This window comes from Malurus melanocephalus, unplaced genomic scaffold, assembly GCF_030028575.1.
Source record: "Malurus melanocephalus ecotype Western Australia unplaced genomic scaffold, MMel_1.1 scaffold_491, whole genome shotgun sequence".
NCBI lineage: Eukaryota > Metazoa > Chordata > Aves > Passeriformes > Maluridae > Malurus > Malurus melanocephalus.
Window position 1 is genome coordinate 251,950 of NW_026623723.1, and position 25,356 is coordinate 277,305.

The window sequence follows — 25,356 nt, forward strand, 5'->3', positions numbered from 1 at the left end:
CTCAGCCCCTACACACAGGACCCGTAGGAACACTCACCACACGCTGCACAAAAGCCCTTCATCACCTACATACACCAGTTTCTAAACCCCCTCACAAAAACCCGCAACAACCCGCGGGCACCTCACGGCGTGAGGCGGATACTGAGGCCACGCCTACTATGGCTCAACCACGCCCATCGCTGCATGACCACGCCCCTCTTCAATAGACCACGCCCCCTGTAGACCACGCCCCCATATAAAAAGCCCCGCCCCCGGAAGCGCGCGTGGTGGGCGGGGTGACGGGAGCGGCGGCGGCGTTGAGGTGAGCGGGGTCCTGAGGGGGTCGGAAGGTGGGGAAAGGGGGACGGCTCAGGGTTGGGGAGCCTAAAGCTGCGGCGTCCCGGGGCTCATGGGGGCTGTGTGGGCCCGGCGTCCCGGGGCTGACGGCATCCCAGGACCCGGAACTAGTGGGGAGTCCCGGGCTGAGGGGAGCCCAAGGCTCCGGAATATGGGGTGTTCCTAGGCCACGGGGCTCAGGAGGGGTCTCGAGGGCTAAAAAGAAGTGCCGGGGGCTGAGGAGGGGTCTCGGGAATGGGAGGGTCCTGGTCCTCGGCAATGGGAGCGGGTCCTGGGGCTGGGGGCAGCCCAAGGCCCCGGCAGTGGGGGAATCCCGGGGCTGAGGAGTCCCAGGCACCGGGGCTGAGGTAGAGTTGCTGCTCGGGAAAACTGGGTTTTCCGGCGCACACGGGGCTCGGGGCTGAGGTAGAGTTGCTGCTCGGGAAAACCATGTTTTCTGGCACACACGGGGCTCGGGGTGCTGTGTTTTTCTGGCTGCTCTATCCCCGGGCCCCGCAGTCACACTGTGACTTCACTCGCCCCTGTGAATAAATAAACGCGCGCGTCTGAGGCTCCGTCCCGGCGCTCAGAAAGGAGGGATCCCCGCGGTGTTCTGGGCCGAGGGGCTCTGCATGGAGTGTTTTGGGGAGCTCCCACACTATGCGAGGACTTGGGTTTGGGTTGGTTTTGGTGCTGGGTGTGGGATCGCCAGCGCTGCCCGGGCTGTGAGAGTTATAGCCGTGCGTGAGAGCTCATGTCAAACCACTTTCTTTTAATAGAGGTTCGTTAAAGCTTTAACTTCGCTGAATGGCCCCACTTGTGTTTGATGTGCAGTTTGTGTCGAAAACCTTTAGGGTGAATTTGAGTTAATAAACTGCTCAGAGCATGGAAATCCTGATGTTTATCACGACGTGATTTATGTGTTCTGTATTTGCTATAGTTTAATGAGCTGCTTGGGAAAGATGGTAAATCTGATTGTGTTTATTGGGGTCTGGAGGATGAGCAGGTCACCCTAGGCAGGATTTTTGGAGGTTTCTCATCTAGAATGCTCACTGCCAAATCAGGCTTGACTTAAAGACCTGACCCATCTTTAGCTCCTTTATTCAGCAGTTGACCATTTTCCCCCTCCTGTTTTTTTTTTGCCTCAGTCTGAGATGCATTTCCTGAGGCCGATATATTTGAGCACTGCAGGGCATGATTGCCAGGAGGTGAATTGGGTGAAGCACAAATTTATGAGCTCTTTAATGTTTTCTATTTTTTTTTTCTTTTTAGAACACAGCCCAGCTGAGAAATAGTTCCCTGTGTTCTGCATGACCTCTTGACTCACAAGCTGGGAGCAAATACACCACGGGTGAGTGCTGGGCTGTGCAGCTCTCAGCAGCTGTGCTCTGCTTTCAGGTGCTTTAACTCTGTTGAATTAATCATTTGGCTGACTGTTACCCTTAATACACCCTGTGTGGAATTATTCTTGTCCTGAAGCATTCACTCAGGGCTTTCCTTAAAGGTTTAGGAGAACTAGTTACCTTTTTACAGTGTGCAAAGTTGTGCCGACTTTCCTGGTGCAAATGCTCGGTCACAGTGAGCCTTGGAAGAAGCTTGTCTGTATGTAGAGACAATCAAAGCTAATAAAAGATTCTTAAACTATATATTTGGAGCAACAGAGCATTTCATAAATTCCCACTGCCAGAGGGCAGGGTTAGATGGGATATTGGGAAGGAATTGTTTTCTGTGAGGGGTGAAGGTGGGGAGTCCCTGACATGGGATGCCCAGAGAAGCTGTGGCTGCCCCATCTCTGGAATGGTTCAAGGCCAGGTTGGATGGGGCTTGGAGCAACCTGGGCTAGTGGAAGGCATTTACACTGAATCTTAAGCTCATGTGACCCCTCTTTATCTCCTTGTGGAAGTGGCTTGTTCTCCCAATGACCCATTTTCTGCAGAAACTTGTGATATTCACTAATGCTTCCTGAACTAAAGGAGCTGAAGTTCCATGCCCTGGAGGAAAAAGAATGATGTGCCTTGATTCCATCGTTGCTCTCTGCCTGCTGGGGACCCTCTGGAGTGCCCTGTGTGTCATTTGTGTCTGTGTCACTTCCTAGTGCAGGTTGCTGTTGTGCCTCCCAGGTTCCTGGGTAAGCTCACAGCAGAGTTTAAGGAGAGAGGTCCCTTTGGCTGCTTAACAGAACAAACTGAGAGACTTGCAAATCATTTAAAGTCTAGGTAGGGCTTTTGAAGCATCCCAGAAACGTTACATTTTTCAGRTGATAGTTGAGGAAGCCATCAGCATGTTTAGACCTGGAATGTGGAAATAACCATTTTTGTTTTCTTGAGCAAAATAAATTTTCTAGCAATCATATTAGGTTTATTATAAAAACACATAGTTTCATGCTGTTCCAGTTGCTGCAGTAACACTCCTTGAAGTGAGCTGGGATATAGAAATACTMATTTTTTTGTTCCCAAATTCCTTGTTGCCGTATTGATGCCCAGTATTTTAACACAGCTCAGTGCAGTGGGGCTGAGGATAGTTGTGTACAACAATAAAAATAACCTTAATTGTATTTATTCTAGATGCTGAGTGTTCCTGATGAGGTGTCAGTGAAAACATGTCTTGGTGTAGGGGTGACTTTGGGTGGGATGATGTTGYTTGGGATAATTTAGCAGGAATCAATTAGCCAGGGTCTTTGGGTAATCTTGAGATTAATATTGCCTTTCTTTTTTAAACAGAATTGTTTTAAGAAAAGCATGGTGCAAATGATGGAGCTCCCTCTTAAACACAGAATCATGGAAAGGCCATTAACAATCATCCAGTTCCACTCCTGTTATGGGCAAGGACACCTCCCACTGTCCCAGGCTGCTCCCAGCCCCAATGTCCAGCCTGGCCTTGGGCACTGCCAGGGATCCAGGGGCAGCCACAGCTTCTCTGGGCACCCTGTGCCAGGGCCTGCCCACCCTCCCAGGGAACAATTCCTTCCCAATATCCCATCTGKCCCTGCCCTCTKGCAGTGGGAAGCYATTCCCCTTGTCCTTTTGCTCCATGTCCTTGTCCAGAATCATTCTCCAGCTCTTTTGTTACTAGTGGGAGGCTGAGGATGAATATTTATCTTTAGGTTGATGTGTTTGACACTTCAAGTAAAAAATAAACGGACTTGTAGCAGAAAGTGAGTAGAGCCTGAGGCACTTTGTCTCCCTAAACACATTCCATCCAAAGCCTGTGGCAGTCTCACCTCTTAGTTTTAGATTTAAGATACTTTAAAAGAGGAAAAATACACTGTTCGGATCATGCGTTGTTTTACTGTGGCTTCTGTGGACTTACCTGAAAAGTCCTTGAGTAGTAAATTCTGGGTTRTGTTTGCCTACTGCCCTGGCTGTGAGTGCAGTGACTTTTTTYTTTTYCCCAAAGAARCTTACTATGGAGTTTTGTTYYATGCATTCTAGAYTTTASCTTTTGTTGAGAGCAGCTTTTAATTGAAGTCCCACCATGTGATGAGTTCCTTGTCTGTGGATGTGGGGCAGGAGGAGTTGGAAGAACCAAAGCACTGATGGTTGTAACTGGGAATTTTGTGCTGGAAATGGCACGAGGGTTGGCGATTTTTTTCCTGAGTCTCCAGGGTCTCTCATGCTAAAATTCTTAGCTGTTTCTCTTACTTTAGCTCTGTGCAGTGAAACCTGAATTCCTCATGTGAACAAGAAGAAAGAAGGTTGTGGTTTGAGACAAGCAATGCTACAGGTGACCTGTGCTTGAAACAGGAGCCCTGGGAATCTGTGTGGCTCCAGAATTTGTAGTCTGTGATGCAGACCAATCAGCCCCAGTGTCTGTATGGACCACTTGTGTTCTCTACCACCATCTGAATTTCTGTGTTTTCATTACTTTGGTGCAAACTTCCCATTTCTGGCATTTTGCTTCAGGAGCTAGAAGAGCAGTGGGTTTTTTGTCACAAAAATCTCAGTTGTGAATCAAGCAGGTACAAAAGGTATTCTGTCTGCCTGCCCAMCTTGAATGGAGCCAAGTGTTTGCTGCTGGCTTTTTCCAGCTGAAACTGAGCTCTTCAGACTACATTCTAAAACCATAAGGCACTGGCCTGCCTCATCCATGTTTTTTTCCTCCCTGAATTTTAAGCTAATCCAACAGTGCGTTGCTGGAAAAGCAGCTGCAGCAGCTCGGACTTGCTTTTCCTTTTCTGGGGGAAAGCAAAGCTCTATTCTTCTGAATTCCTGAGTGATCTCCATCTGGTAGATGAAACACAGGTGCTGTGAATTTTTTTTGTTTGTTTCAGTAAGTTTTTAATTTAAAATTTCTTTGAAAAGAAAGCCACTAAAATGTGGCTCTTTGGRCAGCAAGAAGCGTTTTCTGAAGGAGGGCGTGGCTGTAGGTGATGTTTCTGTTTAAAAGGCARCATTGTGATATTCAGGTTCTTGGAGGGTTCACAAATCCTTTTACTCCTTGTCAGAGAGGAGTTCAGACTTCACCATATCAAATTTTGAGATGATCCCCTGTCTGTCTCCCTTCAAAAATCCTTTGTCTCTTTCTGGAGCTGGAACTGTATCTGCAGATAACTCAAGGCTGCCAAACTGTCACCTTGTCAGCCTAGAGGGTTTTTGCTTTGTTCTCAGGTAATTTAAATTTTTTTCTTCCAGCATTATTTTTTTCATGTTTATTCATTAGGAGTTAACACTCGTTTTCTTGGAAATTTTTTAAATTTGACTACTGTAAGATACTTTTGGTTTATTGTGGGGATCATACAGTTAGGTGACATACAGGTGGCTGGACAAAGGGCAGGAGCTTCAAGGAGATTCTTTCCATTCTGTGCAGKAGTTAGGAATTCTCAGGGAAATCACTCCTTGTGGACACAGATTGTGCAAGGCACGTTAAATCAGTTGGGTCATTAAGCAGATGCATTCCTGTTGGCTCTAACTGTTTATAGGAAAAAGCAGAAGTGTTGTGTTTTCTACCCCTCTGCCAACAGTTCTTTGATGATCCTTTCCTCCTCAAATCAGTGTGGAAATACCTCTGCTCTACGTGTATGGCTGGTTTGAAAGGCAGCCTGATTATTTGGGAATACTGACTGGAAAAAGAAAATTTCATGTTGGACTGATTGGGGTAGTAGTAACTCGTTAAGCACGATTATTATCATTAATAAGGCATGAGAAGGGTTTTGGTTGGTTTTTGTTTTTACATCTCTTAGGTTACTGCCATCAATGGAAGTGTTTTTAGGGAATTTATCAGGGCTGGGGCTTACTGTAATGTTTTCTAGGTAGAAAAGCCCAAGGAATGTGCTGCATTTTGCGTGGAGGAAGGGAAGGGAAAGCTTTTACCAGGAAGAAGCAGCACTTGGCATTCATTTCTGTGGAAGTTTATAGCTGCCTCTTAGAAACCTACAGTGCATTGCTGGAGCCTGACTGTCTGAAGTAGCAAGGAAATATTTTATCCTTGCTGGAGGTGCTATTTTCAGTGCTTACTGCAACAGATGGGACCAGTTTACTCTGTTTGGATACACTCGTTTTTCATTTGTGTCTCAAAAGCTGCACTTCGTGGTGGCTGCATCCATCCGCTCTCAGATCCTCTGACAACTCAGCTTGCAGGTTAAATTTGGGGTTGCTCTTGAGTTTGCCAAGTTTCTTCTGCCCGGTTTAGTGGCACCAAAGTCTTTCCCCAGGATGTAAACACTCCTGTCTCCCTTTCAAGGGAAGTCCAAGGTAGATGCTGTCCTACATCCTTATAAATAATCCAGTTGCAATTACTAAAAATGCTTTATTCAAGCTAAATCTAAAAGCTTGTGTGTGTGTTTGCAATGCATCACCTTCTCTACTTAGCCCTGAAAATCATACAATTATTTGGCAGAAAAAAAGCAACTTGTGAGGTGAGGGATGACTGATCATCCCTGAAGGAGGCTGAGCCATGGCCTGGGTATAGTTACAGAGCTGTGGAATTGGGAATTGGGCATTTTCAGGGCTGAGGATTTTAGGAAGAGGTGAAACTTTAGTGACAGTTCAAAAGGAATTGCCAGGCTGTGGCTTAGGTTTCTGCATTGATTGATACTTGGTAGACTCTATATCAATTTGAATCGTGCTCTGAAACAAATGTGGTTCCTCTCTCCAGTGAAATTAATGTGATTAAATATTGCCCCAATCTCCTACCTGAGGAGAAATTACTTTTGCTGCTAGATTTCRTTTTCCCAAAACTGATTTATGTGTCTTGGTAGGCTAATAACTTCAATCAAGTGTGTAATCCTTTAWCTTAAAATTGCACTGGGTAAACTGAAAGTTTGAAGGGGAAAAGAGCAGGAGCCGTTGGGTCTGTGTGGGAGATGAGGGGAAGGAGTGGATCCAGATGTTTCATTTGCTGGATTGCACCTCCTGGCACCCTTTTTGGAGTAATTCTTATACAAATTTCGTGGAATCATAGAACAGCTGGGGTTGGAAAGAACCTTAAAGCCCATCTACTTCCACCCCCTGCCATGGGCAGGGACACCTGGCCTTGGACATTTGCAGGGATCCAGGGCAGACAAAACTTCTCCAGGCAGGTGAAGTCATAATTTTGGTGGAGGCATGTTGGTGCTGTGAGCATTTCTTTCCCCCTGTTTATGAATCTCAGTGTTAATGGTGAAATTTCTCTCCTGGTTGCTTCACTCTTTCCCTTGCATATTGACATTTCTCTTCCTTTGGAATTATTGTGCTTTTCCCCCMATTTTAATTTTTCCTTCCCCTCTTCCCAATCCACTTGAAAAGATGGAGACAGGACAGCTGGGAGCTGTTACCCTCTCTCTTCTGCTGTTGGCTCTGGCTTCAGTGAGCAGGGCCTAGGCATAATTGACAGTCAGGGGCTGAGATGGGAACAGGTGAGGAATTTTCCTACAGCRTCTGTTAGGTCAGGATGTCTTGATGTCCTCTGGCAACATCAAACTTGGCTTTTTAGTAAACACAYAGCTCCAGAAAGCTCTTTGAGTTCTTAGTGCCTCCATCTCGGCCAGTCCCTGCAGGAGTGTTTATGCCTAAACAGTGCCTCATAAATGCAAATTCTTTTCAGAAGATCATATTGCATAGCAGTATATTTAATTTAAATTTACAATTCACATTCTGCACTTATTCATGGGCTTACCATGTCCTAGTAAAATTGTTCAAATAAAAAGTGCCTGTGACCCCTTCTCTGATTAAAAATTAAAGACTCATTGGCTTATTGAATTACTGTTCTCCCTCTCACATGCTTGTGCTGCCAAGGCCAGTTTTGACATCAAAATGCTGCTTCAAGTSTTTTATCTGCTCTGGATCCCCAAAAGGGCTTACAGAAAGTTCAGTGCTAGGGGGTACCCAAATGTGGGAAGTCCCTTTTCCCCAGTCTGGGCTGCTTAGTGCCTTCAGTCTTGGTATCCTGAGCTAATTAGGGGGCTGGAAAAACAGGAGCCAATCTCTGTTTTCTCCTTTTGGTATCTGAAAAAGGAGTAAGAGTTGGGTTCTTCCAATTCTTGTCTGTACTGAAAAAATCCAGGGCTTTTGAAGAGCCAAGGGGAGAGGTGGACAGCTTGTCTCCATTTCCTTGGAGAACAGATTAGCAGACAGAAGATCATTGTTGGGGAAATCAAATATCCACATCAAGCCAGGACGGATGTGACTGTTGAAATAATGTTGCATTTCTTCTTTTCAGGTGACCTGAATGGTCTCAGTTTGAATTGAGCCTTTTTTGTCTTGTGTTGGAGGGGGTTGTTTTCCCGGTGGGTTTGAGTCTCTCAGTTGACTCTGCTGCTTAAAAAAAAAACAAAACAAAACAAAACAAAAAAAAACCACCACACCCAGAATTGTGGTGTAAATAAAAGTAGATGGATCATTCTGTTCTGGAAGAAAAGCCCAATTATTTTTTTTCGTCCGAGGATATTAATGTAACCTCTGAAAGTAACTGTGGAGCTGTTCTGGGCAAGAATTTAAGGTAAGGCTGGCTTATCTCTAGGAAACAAAAATACAATCTACAGATTCATTGTAGCTGTAGTGCTAGAACATCATAACTCCAAACTAATGAAAATAAGCAAACATAAAAGTTAAGTGTTTGTTGTTGGTTTTTTTTTCCTCTGGGCTACTTTGTTGTATCATATTAAAAAATACTCTTTTATTATTGTAAATCATTCAGGAATTGGGATTGTTTCTTACTGTAAGCTGTAATCACATCTGTCGATAGGAGTTTTATACTTGATCTCTGTTTTATTCCTTTCCCTACTGCAGATTGTGATGTTGAGCTTTTCATTGCTGCACAGGGCAAGATGCTTATTTTTAATCTTTCTAAAAGTGAGCATCAGCTTTCTCAAGTGATCTCGACTTCAATGCCTGGAGTTTTTAACCAAACATACCAAACACCATGGCACTTTTGATTTAAAAAGAGAAAATTGTAGAAATYGCAGATGGAAAATTCAGCTTCCAAAGGGATTTTTTAAATTGCTCTGAGATAAGGGTGCTCTTAATTTTGGGGCTATTGCGAGAACCTTCAGCTCTCTCAGGCAATTGCTGCCAAGTGAGCACTGTCTGGGTGCAGGTCCCAGCACAATCAAGGATGGAGATTGCTTGGACAAAASGGATAATTTAGTGTTTCTTAAGGCTCAGGAAGAGTAAACATTTATGCAGTACTAAAGCCAACAATCTGCAAYGTTGTAAAAAAATCTCTTAAGCTCACAAGTAAATGTTATGGGGCTAAATTTTCATTTTGGTTGATTAAATGATACTGGCAATACTTCCTTTATGCAGTACGTGCTAGGAATATAAAGCTGTAATTAGGATGGGGGACCTAAGAAAGGGCAAGGATAGCTTCTTGGGGCAAGTAACACATGCAGATTTTCCTCTGCATATGGAACAGAAATTCATCCCTGAAGATGAAATGGGAGCATCAGGTTTGCATAGAGTAGAAATAATTTTAAATTTGAAATAAGAGTTGTTTTTCATAACCACATCCTTGTTGTTCAGGGCTGGAGAAGATTGGAGAATCAGCACAGTTAGCTGGCTGTGTTCCATTAGAACTTGAATTTTAAACCTATTTATTTGAAAAGCAATAAACAAAGCCATAATGCCAGTTTTAATGGGAGCASAGATGAATATCAAATGGATGCTGTTTGGATGGATTCACCATGTGCACTGAAATTTGTGTTGTTTGCCCAAAACCCAGGGTGGGGATGGGCAGACAACCATCTTGTCTTGGCTTTGCCACCTCTGKCACCTACTGGTGCTCTATCCCACCTCCCTAGTCCCAGGACTGAGCAAAACACTTAATCTGGTAGGGGAAAAAACACTGATAAGGGATTTGTTAATGATTTTTCATTACTTGATTGTGTCATGAAGTCTTCAGGTGAGGCTTCTCCATCACCTCTTGCCTTAAAAGATACTGAGCTCCAGCTCTCAAAATTACCTGCTGAATATTTTGTGTCCTCTCTCCCTCTGTTCCCRTCCCAAATTCCACATCACCATGTTGTGGAACACTGGTATATCCAGATCTTTGCAGCTGGAATGGCCTGGTACCCTACACACGAGATGTGTTTGCRCAAACAGGTCCCAGAATCCTTGTTTTTGGAAGTTGATGGTTTAGCAGAATGGTGTGGTGGCACCCTGTGTTGCAGATGTAAATAGAAACCAATAGGTGTGATAGTCTGTGGTCGTTTGCTGCCTGGGAATGTGTGAGTAGAATGGCAAGAATGGGAAATGAAAGGAAAAATTAGGCTGTTGCTCCTCTCCTCTGTGTTTTTTTATGGAATTCCTTTACCATTCTGTTCCAAGTATTAAGTCTGACCTGGTGATTCAAAAAAATGAATTTGCCTTAGAAATAAAACCTTTATTTCACTAAAACATGCAGCACATTTTCTCTTCAAAGGCAGCATTTACCCTTCGCCTTCAATCCTTTGAGCCACCAAAATTGCTTTGCCTCCTGCAGCTGGTGTGTGATGAGGTGATGTTTCTGTGGTTCCTTTTTCTCCATTGTAATTATGTTTAGATTTGTAGCCCTGCTTTCCCATTTGTCTCTGTTCCCTTGTGCGTGTAATGGGGTATGGATTGTATTTTATAAGTTCTGACACTTTGAAACTTGCCCTGTACTTACAGTTGAATATAAATGTTTTGCTCCAGGCTAACTAAAAAGAGTTATTTAAAACCAGAAGGGTTTTCTTAGGGAAATTTTAAATGCCTGGATTGAGCTTTATTTGATAAGTTTCCTTGTTACTTGGTTTTATTTGCCTTTTAAAATCCAACTGTGACTTTCCCTCTGGCCAGATGCCTCGTAACTGCTGTAGTTKCTTGTCAAATCTACCTCTATCTTCCACGCCTTGGACTTGGGAGGGGCATTGCAAATATTTCCTGGARTCAATGGAATGKTTTGGGTTGGATTGGACCTTAAAGATCATCCAGTTCCAACTCCTTGCCATGGRCAGGGACACYTTCCACTAGACCAGGCTGCTCCMAGACTCATCCAGCCTGGCCTTGAAYTTTKCAGAGATGGGGAGTCCACAGCCTCTGTGGGAAGGTGAGATTCCCTCTTGCTGAGGGTTCTGGGGAAGGGCTGAGGAATTGGAATAACCCTGATCAGCAGYTGGATGTGACAGCCAGCTATGTGCCGATGCCTGACACTCACAGCTATTTAATCTGTTTATTAGGGAGGCTATGTGCCTCTTTGGAACAGATAATAAACACCTATGACATTTATTCTGTGAAACTTTCCCTAGAAACTTTCTGTTGTTTTCCTAAAGTGTTGTTCTCCCTTGACAGGATGTTCCGGCTGCGGTTCCTCCCCGTGGCCGCAGCGCTGTCGGCCGTGTCACGACGGTACCATGGGACAGCCCAGCACCCCAGGACCCGCCGTAGGCTGGTGGTGGCAGCTTTCCTGGGGACCACTGCAGCCACAGCAAGTGCCAGATTCCTCTGGCAAAGGTAATATATGGATGTCTAATTCATTTTATGCCCCTGGTAAGTACCTGCGGATGGGATTAAAATCTGCAGGAGACTTGGCAAAGTGCTGCTGCTTGTGCTGCAYGGAGGGAATGGCTGTGGGTGATTCCCTGAGGAGCTGCTTTGCTGCTGGGAGAACTCAGGGGTGTGACAAAGCTYGGGGCTGAGGTGTTGTCTCTCACARGCTCTTTGATGGGGTTTCCTGCCYGGTTTCCTCCCTGCCTGGTGGTTTGTGGTGTTGTGAGTAGAGAAACCTTCGCTTTCACAGCTTCTAATTTAATTGAAGCAGCACATCCGGCCAGGGTTTGCTCCTCTTTTTTTTTTTGGGTGGTCCACTGGCTGCCTTATGTTTAAAATGCTGAAGGGGATATCMTTTGGAGTGGGAAGGAAGCAGCACATAGGATTTATGGGGATTTTAAGGGTCAGAGCCTGAGGATATCTCASGAGCCATGAGACTCAAAGCTTATTTCCATAACCGTGGAGAGAAAGGGGATGTTTGAGCTTTCCTGAGGTGACTCTCGCTGAACCCTGGGCCTGTGCCATGTCTGAAGTAAAACAGGGATTCCCTTCTCTCATGTGGGAGCAGTGTGGCACCAGCAGTGTCACTCAAGCACGTGACTGCAATGAGAGTCTAAAAATAAACCATTTACTGAAAGCCTGTGTTCATTCTGATATTCAGGTGATTTATRGCTGGCTTTCTGCTCACCTGTGGCTAGAAGTCTCTAGTTTCAATGCAGCAGGAGAAAGACGATGGGAATTGTTCTGGCTGTTCCTTAGAGCTGTCAAACCTGGCTCTCTGCTAAGAGGAGTTGCTCGGGTGGAGGAAGAACACTGTGATCCAGCACAGTGTCGTTTTATGCTGCATTCTGCTAATGATCTGCACTGATGCAGTCAGTGCCTCTTTATCCCCAGAATGCCTCTGAGGGAATGGCCAGGATAACACCACTTTTCCAGCAGGGTATTATAAGTGGTTTTCCACTTAAAATCTTATCCTCAGCATGATCCTGAACTAGGTAGGACATCGTGTCCCACGTAAAACTGTCCCAGAGACATGGCGTTAATATCTCCCTCCTCTTGCAGATTCCTCTGMTTTTAAAACCAGCTGAATTTTCAGTTGTTGGTGTTGCTTTTATTAGGAGGATGGTGGAGTGCTGGGTCAGGGGTGTTTCCAGGGAGAGATTTTTGGCTCCTGGAGTACTCCAAGGCCCTTGGGCACCTTGTTTAGCTGAGAGTGCTGAYAGAAATCAAAGGAGACTCAGTTCTCATCAATCTGAAGAGGCTGACTTGCTGTTATTACTTGTTTTGTCTTTCCTTGCTCTGTCTCCTTYGTCTTTTATAAATTTATAAAGCACTAAATAGACTTGTACTGACTTTCAAGTAATCCTTTTCTRTCTGAGCCATGAAATAAATCTTCAATGTCAGCAACTGTAAAATAAAAGTGCACCCAAGCTTGTGRTATTAATTTAATTACTTGGCATAAAGCTGCTGAATAAAACAAGGAACAAAACTGATATGTTTGATGTAGAAAATTCTTCATACTGACATCTGTGGAAATTTTAAATGACCTTTCAAGTGGGCATTTTAGCCTTGTTTAAAGAAATGAGGGATGAAGTGTAGATTGCCTTTGTTTTTTCCAATATGTAAATTAAATGATTRGTAGAGTTTGAGTGTAGGTGAATGCAGAATGTTTATAATGACATCCTGAGTTACTCAGGTAGTTACATCCYGAGTTAGTACAGGAAGTAGCAGTAAGTATAATTAATTAGTTCTAACAGGTAAATATGTTTTCTTTACTTAARGCATTAAAGATGCAACAACCAAATCAGGCAGTTGAAAATTTTAAGTTTCTTGGGCTAGGTAAGTTGAAGATGACAATGGTGTGAAGAAAGACAGGGATTCTCAGGGGGAGACTGTCAGGTGCAGCCTGAAATCAGTGTGTTTCCAATTCCTTAAAATGTGCTGTGARCAGCAGCAGAAACCAGTGCTGGGGTAGGGAAGCCCACACAAAGGTAGAAGTGAAATCAAGTGAAAAGATATATATGGAAAAATCCTATGGTTGTGTGATTCAAGACTTAATTGTGTCTTTCTGAGATGGGAGGTGGATTGGTGGGATCTTTGTTTGGTCCACTGTRGGGAATTGTTGGTCTCGTTGCCTTCCCTGCCTTGCAGGAAATCCTGCTGCCTGCTTTTGGGGGAATTATCTCCTCTAAATTATTACACAACAGGAGTAGCTAACGCTGCTCGGTTTTTCYGTGCTGAGGAATACTTGAGCAGTGCAAACAGCTGAACTTAGAAAACTAATGAAGTTTACCCTTTCTCAGCAATAACTTAAACTCTGAGGATTTCCAGCYGGCAAGAGAAGCAATTAAGTATCTGGGCACTGGCATAATGAACTGAATTAATTGAAATTAATCTTGGTGCAGTCATTGGCTACTCTAAATGAGACACTAATATATGAGAAGTACTAAACCTCACAGTTTGTGGCAAGCTTAATGTTTATCAAAAATATTTTGTAACTGATGCTGGTGTAAAACTTGTACCCTCTAGTTCCTGATATCCATTTGGAGCATTAGGAAATGGCTGCAGTTCTGTTCTTCGTGTCACAATCCTTCCTGGCTGAATCTGTGGGCGTCTGAAAGCACTTAAATTGGCATTTTGGTGCCGAAACTTGTTAATCAGTCTAGGATTGAGTGCAATAAGGGAGCAAAGGTACCTTTGCAGGCACAGAGGGTTCTCTGCAAGCAGAGTCTTCCTAGTGCTGTTCCTGGTGGACTGAAAATAATTGAGTTAATGCTTCATTTCTTACCCTTCTGTAAGTAAATTAGTGGTAAGAACAAGGGCAAGACACCTGCATTGCTCTGGAAATTGCTGCTTCCAGTTCTGGGATCCTCAACATAAGACTGACATGGACCTTGTTGGAGTGAGTCCAGAGGAGGCCACGGAGATGCTCCAAGAGCTGGAGATGGCYTGGATGGAGCCAGGCTGGGAGAGCTGGGGGTGCTCACCTGGAGGGCAGAAGGTCCAGGGAGAGCTCAGAGCCCCTTCCAGTGCCTAAAGRGGCTCCAGGAGAGCTGGAGAGGRACTGGGGACAAGGGRGAATGGCTTCACACTGTCAGAGAACAGGATTAGTTTGGATACTGGGAAGGAATTCTCCCTTGTGAGGGTGGGCAGGCCYTGGCACAGGTTGCCCCAAGAAGCTGTGGCTGCCCCTSCRTCCCTGGAAGTTTTYCAGGSCAGGYTGGATGGGGCTTGGAGCAGYCTGGGGTAGTGGAAGGTGTCCCTGCCCACAGCAGGGGCTTGGAMTTAGATGAGSTTTAAGGTTCCTTCCAACTCAAACTGTTTTGTGATTCTATAACTCTGTTTAAGAATGCATTGATTTTTTTGCACCAGTGTCCTAGGGGCTTTGGAGTAATTTGCTTAGAATACATTTTTAATGGGAGAACTGCTGGAAATATCTTATGCCAGTTGAAAGGGAGASTTTTTTAAAATCTTTTTTTTCTCGTTAAACAAAGGAAACCACATAAATCATAGTCAAGAGGGGAGAAACTTGTTTTATAGCTATAGATGTGTCRGGTACAACTTAACCTGATATAGGGAGAAAAGATGAAAAATTRTAGGTGTTATCCATGTGAGAATATTTTTGTTTTTAGAGCTCTGCTGTGTTTACATGTTGGGGRGATGGAACAAAGTCCTTTAAGGTCCCTTCCAAACCAAACCATTTTGTGATTCTATGATTTTTTTTTTAAATTTCTTTGTGAGAGGTGACACACTCAAGAGGTTTTTCTTGGGATTGCTGTGCTGAGGATTTTTTCCTGAGACTTCAAGACAMGTTGATCTGGGAATGCTGTCTTGAAAGAACCCTGTGTTCTCTCCAGTGGCTTTTGGCTTCATGCTGGTGTTTTTCYATGGACACTGGGGAAGGAAAGGATCGGATGCTGCAGGAGCTGCCCTGTACCCCACTGTGGTGAGCTCTTTTTGCAAATGAAGATAGCATCTCCTCGATTAAGAAATACCAGATTTAGAGCTTCCAAGGATATTGGGGTAGCATCAGGATGCTGTAGCATGTGTCATTAGGGTGCCTGCCTTTGTGCAGTTCCTGCCACAAATTCGTTGAGCCAAGATATGTCAGTGTTGAGTGGCATGCAAAAGATGAGGAGGGAGGCAAAGTAGTAAAGAACCCTGTGAGTGAGGTGACGCCCTGAAAAATTGGGTTGTGGTGCTTCATCATCTCTGCTGAATTTCTTATTAAAGTTTCAGGCAGCTAATTTAGTCACTGAATATGGTTCAGCTGAGGATGAGAGAGCTCCTCCCTGGAAGTTGTCGTGATCCTTGGAGGTTGCCTGTTTTTATCAATGTCATGTCCAAACTTGCTTTTGCATTTTTGCATGATAGTCCTGAAGCCTTAAGTGGCTTTTAAACCTCCCTGGGATGTCTCCAGATGTTTACATACAGGGAGAATGGCAACTCTTAGTCAGCAGAGGAACACGTGTGTCAGGCAGGATTCCTCCCTCCTGCTTCCTGTGTGGTGCCAACATCTYTGCTGACTCCTGAGTACCCAACTTGTTGTTGGATCTCCTACATTTCCTTCCCAGACTGAGCAGCAACTGATAGCTGAGTACTTTGCTACTGCCTTCAGGATTAGAATAACTGAGCACTGTTATCTCTGGCACAAAGCTTTGTGATTTTTTCACGCTATTCTGCTTCTGTCATTCAGGGAAGAAAAATACTTTCAAGGGATTCATTGGAAGACCTGCAGCTTGCAGTGTTGTGCCAATGCCTAGTGGGAGTCCCAGGGTCCTTCCTGGATGTATATCCTATGCTTGTATGTGTTTGGTTCTCTTAAAGAAGGATTCCTTAAAGCAGGATTTATCATTGCAGGCCTCTGAGGTAGCTCAGTCTTTTTGTGGAGTAATCTTACACTTGATTGTTGGCTTTCTCCAAGGATTCAAAGAATATGTTGCTGAGTGGGTGGGAAATAGTCTTTGATTCAAATGCAGTTCACTGGAGGGTAAAAAAAAAAAAAGTCAGAGGAGACCAGGATGGTTGAAGCATGGCAGTAGAATTCAGGATCCAGGGCAGACACATTCCGTGGTGAGAGGCAGGTGACTGGTCTTGGCACACAGTGAAGGGAGGCTTTATCTTTTCATTTCCCTTTTGTGCAGAAGCTGCAGCATCAGGAATTCCATTGGAAAGTTAGCCTCGTCAAAGAAGGGAGGGGACAGTCTTCAGTGGCTGAGGGAAGTCCAGCAGGGTGGATATTTTAGGAGCTGTGGACTTTTGCTTTTCCAGCCATGTTCTGACATCTGCATTGAAAGACTTTTTTTTAATGTGTGCTGAGTGTGGAAGTTGCAGTTGTTGGAAGCCAAGGATTGCAGCACAGGGTGGTAAAATACACAGAGGAGAAGGTGTACATAGAGAGCTGCTCCTTCAGTGCTTAATTCAGTGAGTAGTTTTGGAGGTGAGGAATAGCTGTTTAAAACCTTGCTTGAGAAGTAGCCTACAGATTATGCCTTTCTCCTCAGCTCATTTTCCTGGGTGCTGGAATGGTGATCTGACTGTGGAGCAGAGTTAATTACCTGGATAAACCAGAAAAAAAGCTGACTGTATTCAAACAGCCTCTGCCTGTGTCGCTGGAGCAACTGTCTTGACAGTCTGATGGATTGAAGGAAAGCGTGGGATGTGCTGAAAATGTTTGATTTTCCAATTTCATCTATCCCTTCCCTGGCCTGCTAGCTGTCAGTTAAGCATTACAGGAGCAAATCTTCCCTGATACAGCTATTCTCCAGCATGTTTCATATGGAATAGCTTAGTTGTGGAGATAAGGAATTGATTTCTTATTGCTTTTCTGTCCCCTTTTCCCAAATGATTCCCTCAGAGCTGCTTAAGATGGGTGTCCTGCCTGCACAAGGGCTTTCCATTTCAGTGCTGCTCGTTTCAGTGTAGTCTCAGCTGGCAGCTACATAAACCAGCCAAACCCACAGCTCCTCAAGGATGTGCCAGTGCTGGTTAAACTTTCAGGAAGGGCTTCAGTAGAAGTGCCAGCATGAACTTCCTTCTCCAAAAGAGATCAGCTGCTGGACTGTTCCAGGGAGTTAATTTCCCTAGCTTAAAATACTTGTGGAAGACCCAGGTTTGGATCCTGTCTCTGAAAGTTTGGTTCAGTGGAAGTTTTAAAGATGGCACTTTGCTGTACGATATATATTGGCAAATTGCGGCTCAGGGCCTTTTCGGAGCAGAAAGTGTGTAAAATTCCATTTTCAGGTGAAAGGGCAGGATTAATGCTGCTATTCACGAGCACTTGTGTATTTTATTACATCAGACCCCTGTAATGGAGCTGTGCTCTGTCCTGCTGTGGACTAGAAACCTCTGAACCCCTATCTGARCTKATCCCTTCCARCCCAAACCATTCCATAARTRATAAAATGTTTTCTCCCACCAGTCCTGTGGAAGGTTTGCAGTTCTTTAGCCTGTTCCCATCTGTCTTGTACTGCAACTGTCAGTGAATTATTGGATGCTGATAAGGAGTTGTCTTTTATTTTAGTAGCATTTAAATTAATTGATGGATCGCCTATCCTCATTTCTGCTTCTTGGAAGTGCTGAGATTGCTGCAAGCTGTGGAAGGTTGGAATGAGAGGATCTTTAAGGCTCCTTTCAATCCAAACTTTTCCATGGTTCTGTGATTTCTGGGGAGACAGACACAGACTCTCTTCTGTTAATATTACACACATCTGTGTTTTCCAGGAAACTGGGAGGATGAAGTATGTGTTGCCTTTTGTTTAGAGCTTGGGAGACTTCGAAAATCTTSGTTTGTTTTCATTTTTCTCCCAAGGCAACCCTTTTAAAACAAACTTACRCAGCTGTAAATGACCACATTTATCCTTCCAGGCAGTACCAAAGTGGCCAAGGAGCAGCACCTGTGTGTACACCCCAGACCCTGTGATTAGTCCAAAATAAATCCCCAGGAATGCACAGTAAAGACAAATTTGCTTAAATTATRGGCGGGCTGGGATGTTTCGCTGAGCTGTTTGAGTCCGTTAGAAAGAGAAGTAATTTTGTCAACCCTTTGGCTTTGTTGCTTGTGACATGTTAACGGATCCTCAGAGATTATCGTTTCACTGATGTTAATGTGGTCTGAGCTCTGTCTGATTCTAAACTGCTTTACAAGTAAAGCATGGGAAATCCGGAGCATTGTTTGGCTTAGGGATTTATCATGCTTTTTATTTAATCATTCTGTTGCCAGTCGCAGTTCTGTGCCTTGCTCCTGACTCTGAGTGATTTGAAATGTTGAATCTTGGTCTGTGAGCAGAGTTGCCTGAGGATCTTTGTATTTGGACAGCAAGGGGAAAGGGGTCCTGCGCTCTGCCAGAGTTTTATTTGCACCTTGAGGATAAACARCTCCAGTTCTGTTGTCAGAAATCCTGCAGCACTGGTGTTTAGAAGAGTCATTGGTGGAAGAAGGGGATAAAACAGCTTGTCAGCTGCTGGAGATAGAAAATAAATCATCTGAGCTGAAACAAAAAGGTTGTTCRTCCTGAATCCTGCAGTGCTGATGATAAAACACATTTCTGTCACTTTATATATCTTTTTGGGGAAGCAGAGGTGGAATTTAGTGCTAGAAGGCATATGATATGCCCTTCTCCCAGTGTTTCTTGCATGTCTGGTTTTTGGGAGAGGGTGTGATAATTCCCTGAGGGATGTGCTCTGGTGTTCTTGGACTGGGAAAACTTACTGGGACCACTAGTTTGGGTTTTGGTGTGGGGTGGAAATCTGAATACAACATGGGAGAGCTCACTGTATTCCAAGGGGACTGGTCATTTCTTTGCCTTTCCTTTGCAGCCCTCCCCASTGAACTGTAACCAGTGTTTCACTCRGTGGAGCCTGGCAGGACAATTTTGTTGCAGTCTTAGCACTGCTCAGTCACTTCCTAAACAGGCATTTTCTTTTCCCTGGTACAGGGCCTACGCTGAAGATTCCTCCTCTGTCAGACACGGCCCGAGGGCAGAGCCAGGAGAGAAGATGAAGCACGAGGAGGAGGAGGAGGAGAGCAGCAGCAGTGAGGGCAGGAGGGCAGTGGCAGCAGGCGAGGAGGAGGCGCCGCCRGAAGGGAAGAAGAAGAAGCGTTCTGGGTTCAGGGACCGCAAGGTACCAAACTTGGCTGTGCTCTCTTGCAAGAGAGARAACTTGCTCTGTGCTTGTCTTTATTTTCTAAAGGACCTTAGTGTTTTGAGGACCCAGTTTCTTGGCATGTTGCCATGAGTTTCTGAAGGTTGAAACTTTGATATTTGGAAAGCATCATACACCGATCCTCTGAAATGGAGAGCTCTTTTCCCACCTTCACTTAGATGTCCAGGATTTTCAAAACTCCTGCCCTGATGGTTTTTAGGATAGTGCATGCAAAGCAGGGAATTGGTGCCATCTGGGACATTCAGAATGTGTCTCTGAGTCCATCCCTTTGCGTATGAATGTACCCAGTGTGTGTAGGAAGAAGCGGAGGATGAATGTGGAAGGGAGGGTTATGGGAAAGGTGTACTCTAATTCTTCATTTAATTATTCTGTATAAAGGTAGTTGTTGAAATATAGCCTCAGTTCCTCTTCATGGTTAGTCCTGGCTCTCTCTTGATGCTTATGGCTRTTTCATTTTCAGATCAGACATGTTTTCAAGAGGAGGAAAACTTGAGTAATAAACTGTATTGTCAGCTTATGACCTGCCTTCACTTTTGGGCAATTCCAAGAGCTTTAGGCTCCTCAAAACCCTGACAACTGGTTTGGCACTATCTGAAACCATAGTTATTAAAGGATATGTAATTTGGTCTGACAGAGTCCTGTAACAGCGAGCTGGCAGACAGCAGTATTTTATTTTTTAAGCCCATCTGGATGTCAGTTTTATAGGGCTGTRTTGGATGATGTAATATCTTTGCAGCACCAAAGAGGAAAAAGGAATTGTAAAGAGCATCTACTCCCATTCTGTATGATTTGCTTCTGATAATTATTTTTAAGCCTGTGTTCTGGAGGTTGCATCTCATTAGCTGTTAAATTGTGGATGGTCATATATAGTGGCTTAACAGCTTCTCATGAAAAATTAAGATCTGTTTCCTTTGAAGCTGCTGAATCATTTCAGTTCCTGGTTAGAATAGATTACACAACTTGAGATTTCAAGTGCCTCGTGGCATTTGGGGCTCCAAACTCTCTCCTGTTGTGACGCGTTGGTGGCAGCTCAGTGATGTAGTAAGATACTGTGCTGAGATATTCAGAATTGTCCAGGAATGTGGGCTCTTGGAAGCTGCTAATTTTCATGGCAGCTGGGTATCAGGTGCTCTGACAGCTTCAACTCTTGCCAGTAGCACTCAAGAAAAGCAGGTTATTGTTTTTTTCCAGTGTCAGCAGATGGAGGCTGGTTGCAAAGAGCAAACCGCAGTCCCTCTTCATCCACACTCTTACTTTTGAATACAGTGAGCGTAAAGATTGATTTTTGCCTGACGTGGCTGCTGTCTGGGGAAGCCAGAGGAAGTTTTTATGTAGGCAAGGGCTGTTTTTCCAGTTGTTAGAGATGTGCCTGTTTTGACCAGCTCTTTCCTTCCCAAACTAGGCAGGGAGGAATATGGCCATGCTTTCCAAATAAGACACAAACTAGGTGTGCCCAAAAGATGGCAAYGGTGTGTGGCCTGGATCCCTTTTCATCCCAGCCTGCCTCCCTCTGACAGCAGGATCTCCAAAGCAGCAATTTCATTGGGAACAGCCCTGTTTAAAACAGCCCTYCTCATCTTTTTGTCAACACAAGCCTTTTCCGCACTGTTTGGAGACAGAGTGTACCTTGTGTRGCCTGAATGCCAATGTTGCATAAGCTCCATGAAATGCAGGATGTGCCAGGTATTCTCCCAGGTGCCCGTCCGTGTTTGAGCAGCAGTTGCTGGGGTGAGTCACCTCGGGAGAGCTGGSTTTGAATGTGGCCAGCTCAGATGACAGGGAAAGGTGTGCCCCTGCTCCTGACTCTCCATCAGGGCTGCTCCCCTAATTGTGTAGCACCTTGGAGATTCTTAACTCTTCTGCATGGTTAAAAAAAACCCAACAAACACCACCATCCACAGTAAAATCCCTTCCCAGCTCTTCTCATAATTAATTGAAAATAGTGTGGGATTTTCCTTGCGAAAAAAATGAAGCCTAATTGAAAGTGTTTAACACTTGTTTGTTATCCTAATGTTGCTTTTAATGAAGTTGATGATTAGTGGCGAAGCAATAAATTAAGTTTGACACTGCTGTTGTAGATAGTGATCCAGCAAGGGGGAAGTTGAAATATAAACCACTCTCAGGTGTTGGGATTGCATGTGGATGGTTCCCAAGCACATATTGTCTGTGCGGGTGCAGGGCAGAAAAGGAAAAAAATTACTTGAGTGCCTGTAGAGTTTGAAGACTAATGAGCTGTAATACATGATGGGGGCGGGCTGATATGTTAATTAACTTGCTAAAAGTGTTTGTATGCAGCAGTAGGGCTGACTTATCAAGATGTACTGGCAGTGTTTGGGTCCTGCAGGTATTTTGCCTTGGGATGTTCATCCTGCTGAGCCTTCATTTGGGTGTGTGTCACAGGAGGAAGCACAAAGAAAATGAGTCCTAATTAATTTACCCTGTTAATATGTGTGCTATTGCATGGTCAGAGAGGCCCTGGTGATCCTCTGGAAGTGCATTGAGATGTTAATTTAGAGCTTTATTTTCATGTCAGTATAGGATTTAGGTTTTTTTTTTTCTTTTAACCTGAGGCTTAGCATAAACATTGACAGTCTCAACAGCATCCTCAGTCTTGTAGAGCAGCAGGGATTACGTACTTGTCTTTCTCCTCCAGTACATGCTCTACTAATTAATGCAAAAAAGGGATTTCTCACTTTGGCTCACATCATCTTTCTGGAGGTTCCTGAGCACATGAGGCTGCAGTTCTGGGGGCAAGATGAGAATTTTGGGCTGGTCTCCCTTTCACTGAGTACTGATGTATACTGGTGAAAGGTGAGAAATCAGGAGGGGACACACTTGCCTGGCGTGGTTTTCTGTCCAGGTTGCTTTGAAGCAGTGCAGAAACTTCTCACAAATGGTGGTACATGCGCCTAAATACTTGGGGCTCTTATCTCCAGATTGGTGTCATGGCATCAAGGCACTCCTGTTAGCACCCACTTGATGTTTAGCACCCAGTCTTGAATTAGTGAGKTTTTTCCCATTTGCAGGATCTTGGCTGCTCCTTTCTTGACCTGGCTTCGTGTTGTACCCAGCCTTGCAGTCAGAGGGATGGGCTGGAACATTTGTCAGTTTTTGCCAGCTGATTAGCTCATTAGTAAGAATGATGWAATGTTCAGTTCAGCTGCAGGCAAAGGGGAAAAGTGTGGCTGCATTTGCTGCCTTCTTGTAGGGAAGCTTGTGGAAGAAGTGGGATTTCAGTTGTGATGAAAGCAGCCAGTGAGATGCTAAAAAGCAGTTTAGATTCTACTTTTTTTGGTCTAGAGTGATGCAAGCTGAGACAGGAGATGTGGTTTTGAGCCCATGTTGTCACTAAGCTGTTGTTGCTTTGGAGGTAATACTCTAAATACTCTAAACATGAGGAGAGAAGCAGCTGACAGCAATGAGCCTGACAGTAGCATCTTAGCAAGGACTTCGAATGGATCCAGAGGGAAGAGCCTGTATGAATATGAAATGAAATGGGATAAAACGAAACATGGTTTTACTGGCAGAGATGACAGGACTCCCGTCTTTGGTGCAACAGTGGGGTTGTTGAGTTCTGCCTAGCTGGGTCGGGAGAAAGCATTTGATAATGCCTTGCAAGAAATTTTTCGACAGGCTTGGAAAATTTAGCTAATGAGTTTTTTTAACTGGAAAGCAGACTATGGTGAAGGGTTGCCATGGATGGAGAGAGCTGGTCGTTATCTGTGGTGTCTGCTCATGGCTACAGTCTGGGGTTTCATACTGTCCTTGGGTTTATTTGTCTTGCTTGAAGGTAAAAATACCGGGCTGTTTCTGGCTGATTAAGCTGGGTGGGGTGTTRTTCATGAGAACAGCTCAGGCAGCAGTGAGATATGGGCCTGCACCCATAAGGAAAAAGATCAGTTTGTRGTAAGGAGCTGCCTTCTGCCTGGTGGGAGCAGTAGACAAAGCCAGGAAGAGGTGGGCAAGTGGGTGTCATCTTTTACTGCCACTTGAAACTGGGCAATAAAGCAATTGCCCTCATTCCAGTGCCCTTATCTGTGGAGAACCTTGTGGACTGAAGCAATAAAAGTGGGATTAGGTTTGTTGATTATAGGTGCAAAGGGCTTAGGGACAAAAACTTTCTCCTATGGTAGGGAGGGAACTGCCTGTAGTGGTTGATGCAAGGATATGTGAATTATGRAAAAGCTGGGGTGATGCAGAGATGAGGGGGGGAATGCTTTAGGTATTGTCATTATAGATAATTGCATCTGTGGTTGCATTGCTGGAGATCTGAGCTGGGACAAATATAGAGGAGGGAGGCTTTGCTTTACCAAAGCGTGGCTTGGGGGATTCAAAACGTTTGGCTTGTTTTATCCTAGAAATAAGAAAAGCTAGAGAGGGTGRTTTGTGTCTGATAAACACCAGACTGAGGAAGTTGTTGGAGTTTAAGGACAAGGCTGAACCAGGAGCAAAGCCAGGAAAGATCTACAGCTGCCTTGGCAGTACCCTTGATCTTGCCTGTTCTCTTGCAGCGCATCCTTGGGTTTTTTCCCTCCTGTGGCTCTTGGCCARCTGCAGGTTTCAAGTACATTATGGGCTGTTAAACATGGCATATAATGCAGGAATGAAAAGCTGAAGTAAGGAGGAAAGTTTCCTCTGCTAATACATGATGGAGTGTGGTTGTCTATGCCTTTTTCCACCCTTGTGGCCTTGTGTTGTGATTTTGTTTAGAAAAGCTTTCTCTTGTCTTTGATTAATTCCAGCTGTGTGGGGAAAAAACGATTCTAGGTACAAAAAAAAAATCTTTGCTGGCAGAGTTAACAAGAGCCAGATTGGTGGGGAGAAGAGGACTGAGTTTCTGGGGAATTCTGCCAATGTGATAGAAAAGAGGAAAAAATGAGCTTGGGTGACTGAGCAACCAGCTGYGGCTCCAAGTGAGTTTTTCCAATACTCTGCTTGAAAGTAAAGGTTTCTCCCAGCCTTCCAAGTCTTTTTTTAACTTCATATATTAATCACAAATCAAACCCTTCAWCACTGTGGTTAAAATGTTGAGCTGCTTTAGATTCACAAATGTGATACCAGTGCTTTTTCTTACGCTTATGTTTCTAAAGCACTTGCAGGGATTTTGTGAAGTTCTTTTTCCTCTGCCATCATGAARAGTCTAAATTTATTCATAATAAAGATTTTTTTGTGTTTGTTCTTAATCCTGGGACATCAGCAGCTGATATGTCCAATTTTCCTTGTTCAAAGGATTGTTGAAAGAAATCATGCCAAAAGAGTCAAGAGTTGTGTTGCTGCATTCAAGTTGTCCTGTGGCAAATTCCTTTGAGGACTAAGAGTCAGTGTGGAGGAGGAACAGTTCACATCTAATGCTGGCTAAATTTCATTTCCAGGTGATGGAATACGAGAACAGGATCAGAGCCTACTCCACGCCAGACAAAATCTTCAGATACTTTGCCACGCTGAAGGTCATCAACGAGCACGGCGAGTCCGAGGTCTTCATGACCCCGCAGGATTTCGTGAGATCCATCACCCCCAATGAGAAACAGCCAGAGAGTGAGTGATGTGTGGGTGGTGATCAGAGTCTAAGCTCTCCTGGGCATTGCCAGGCTAGGAAGCACCTCCTGAAGCTCTCCTGCCCCAAGCCCAAAATTAGCCTGAGCCCTTCCAGGCTTCCCAAAATGATGTTGTAGTGAAGCAGATCTGGCTGGTGTGAGCCTTTGAAGAGCAGATGGGGATGCCTTTTTCCTGTATTTAACAGGGAAAATTACCTTTAACTGAAACACTTCCTAAACCTACAAAAGGAGGTTGCTTTGGCAAGGAAAACCTCAGCAATAAAGRTTGAASTCGATGATCTTATAGGTCTTTTCCKACTTAAATGGTTCAAAAGGGGCTGAGGCAGCCCCATGTGGTGCTGCTGATCAGGGTAGGGCTCATCTCTGCCATCTTCAAATTCCTTGTGGCTTGCAGAGAAGCA

General features: G+C 44.5%; 1 protein-coding gene across 2 annotated transcripts in view; it reads left to right on the plus strand.

The window, feature by feature from the left end:
- The first annotated feature begins 238 nt into the window (after positions 1 to 238).
- Positions 239 to 25,356, plus strand: part of MICU1 (mitochondrial calcium uptake 1) — an 82,262-nt gene continuing 57,144 nt past the window's right edge. For both annotated transcript variants that reach the window (XM_057381091.1, XM_057381092.1), the window contains exons 1-5: positions 239 to 301; positions 1,588 to 1,666; positions 11,037 to 11,198; positions 19,172 to 19,358; positions 24,773 to 24,935. In XM_057381091.1, the coding sequence (XP_057237074.1) occupies positions 11,038 to 11,198; positions 19,172 to 19,358; positions 24,773 to 24,935 (511 nt within the window). In that variant the 5' untranslated portion in view covers positions 239 to 301; positions 1,588 to 1,666; position 11,037. The remainder of the gene's footprint in view (positions 302 to 1,587; positions 1,667 to 11,036; positions 11,199 to 19,171; positions 19,359 to 24,772; positions 24,936 to 25,356) is intronic.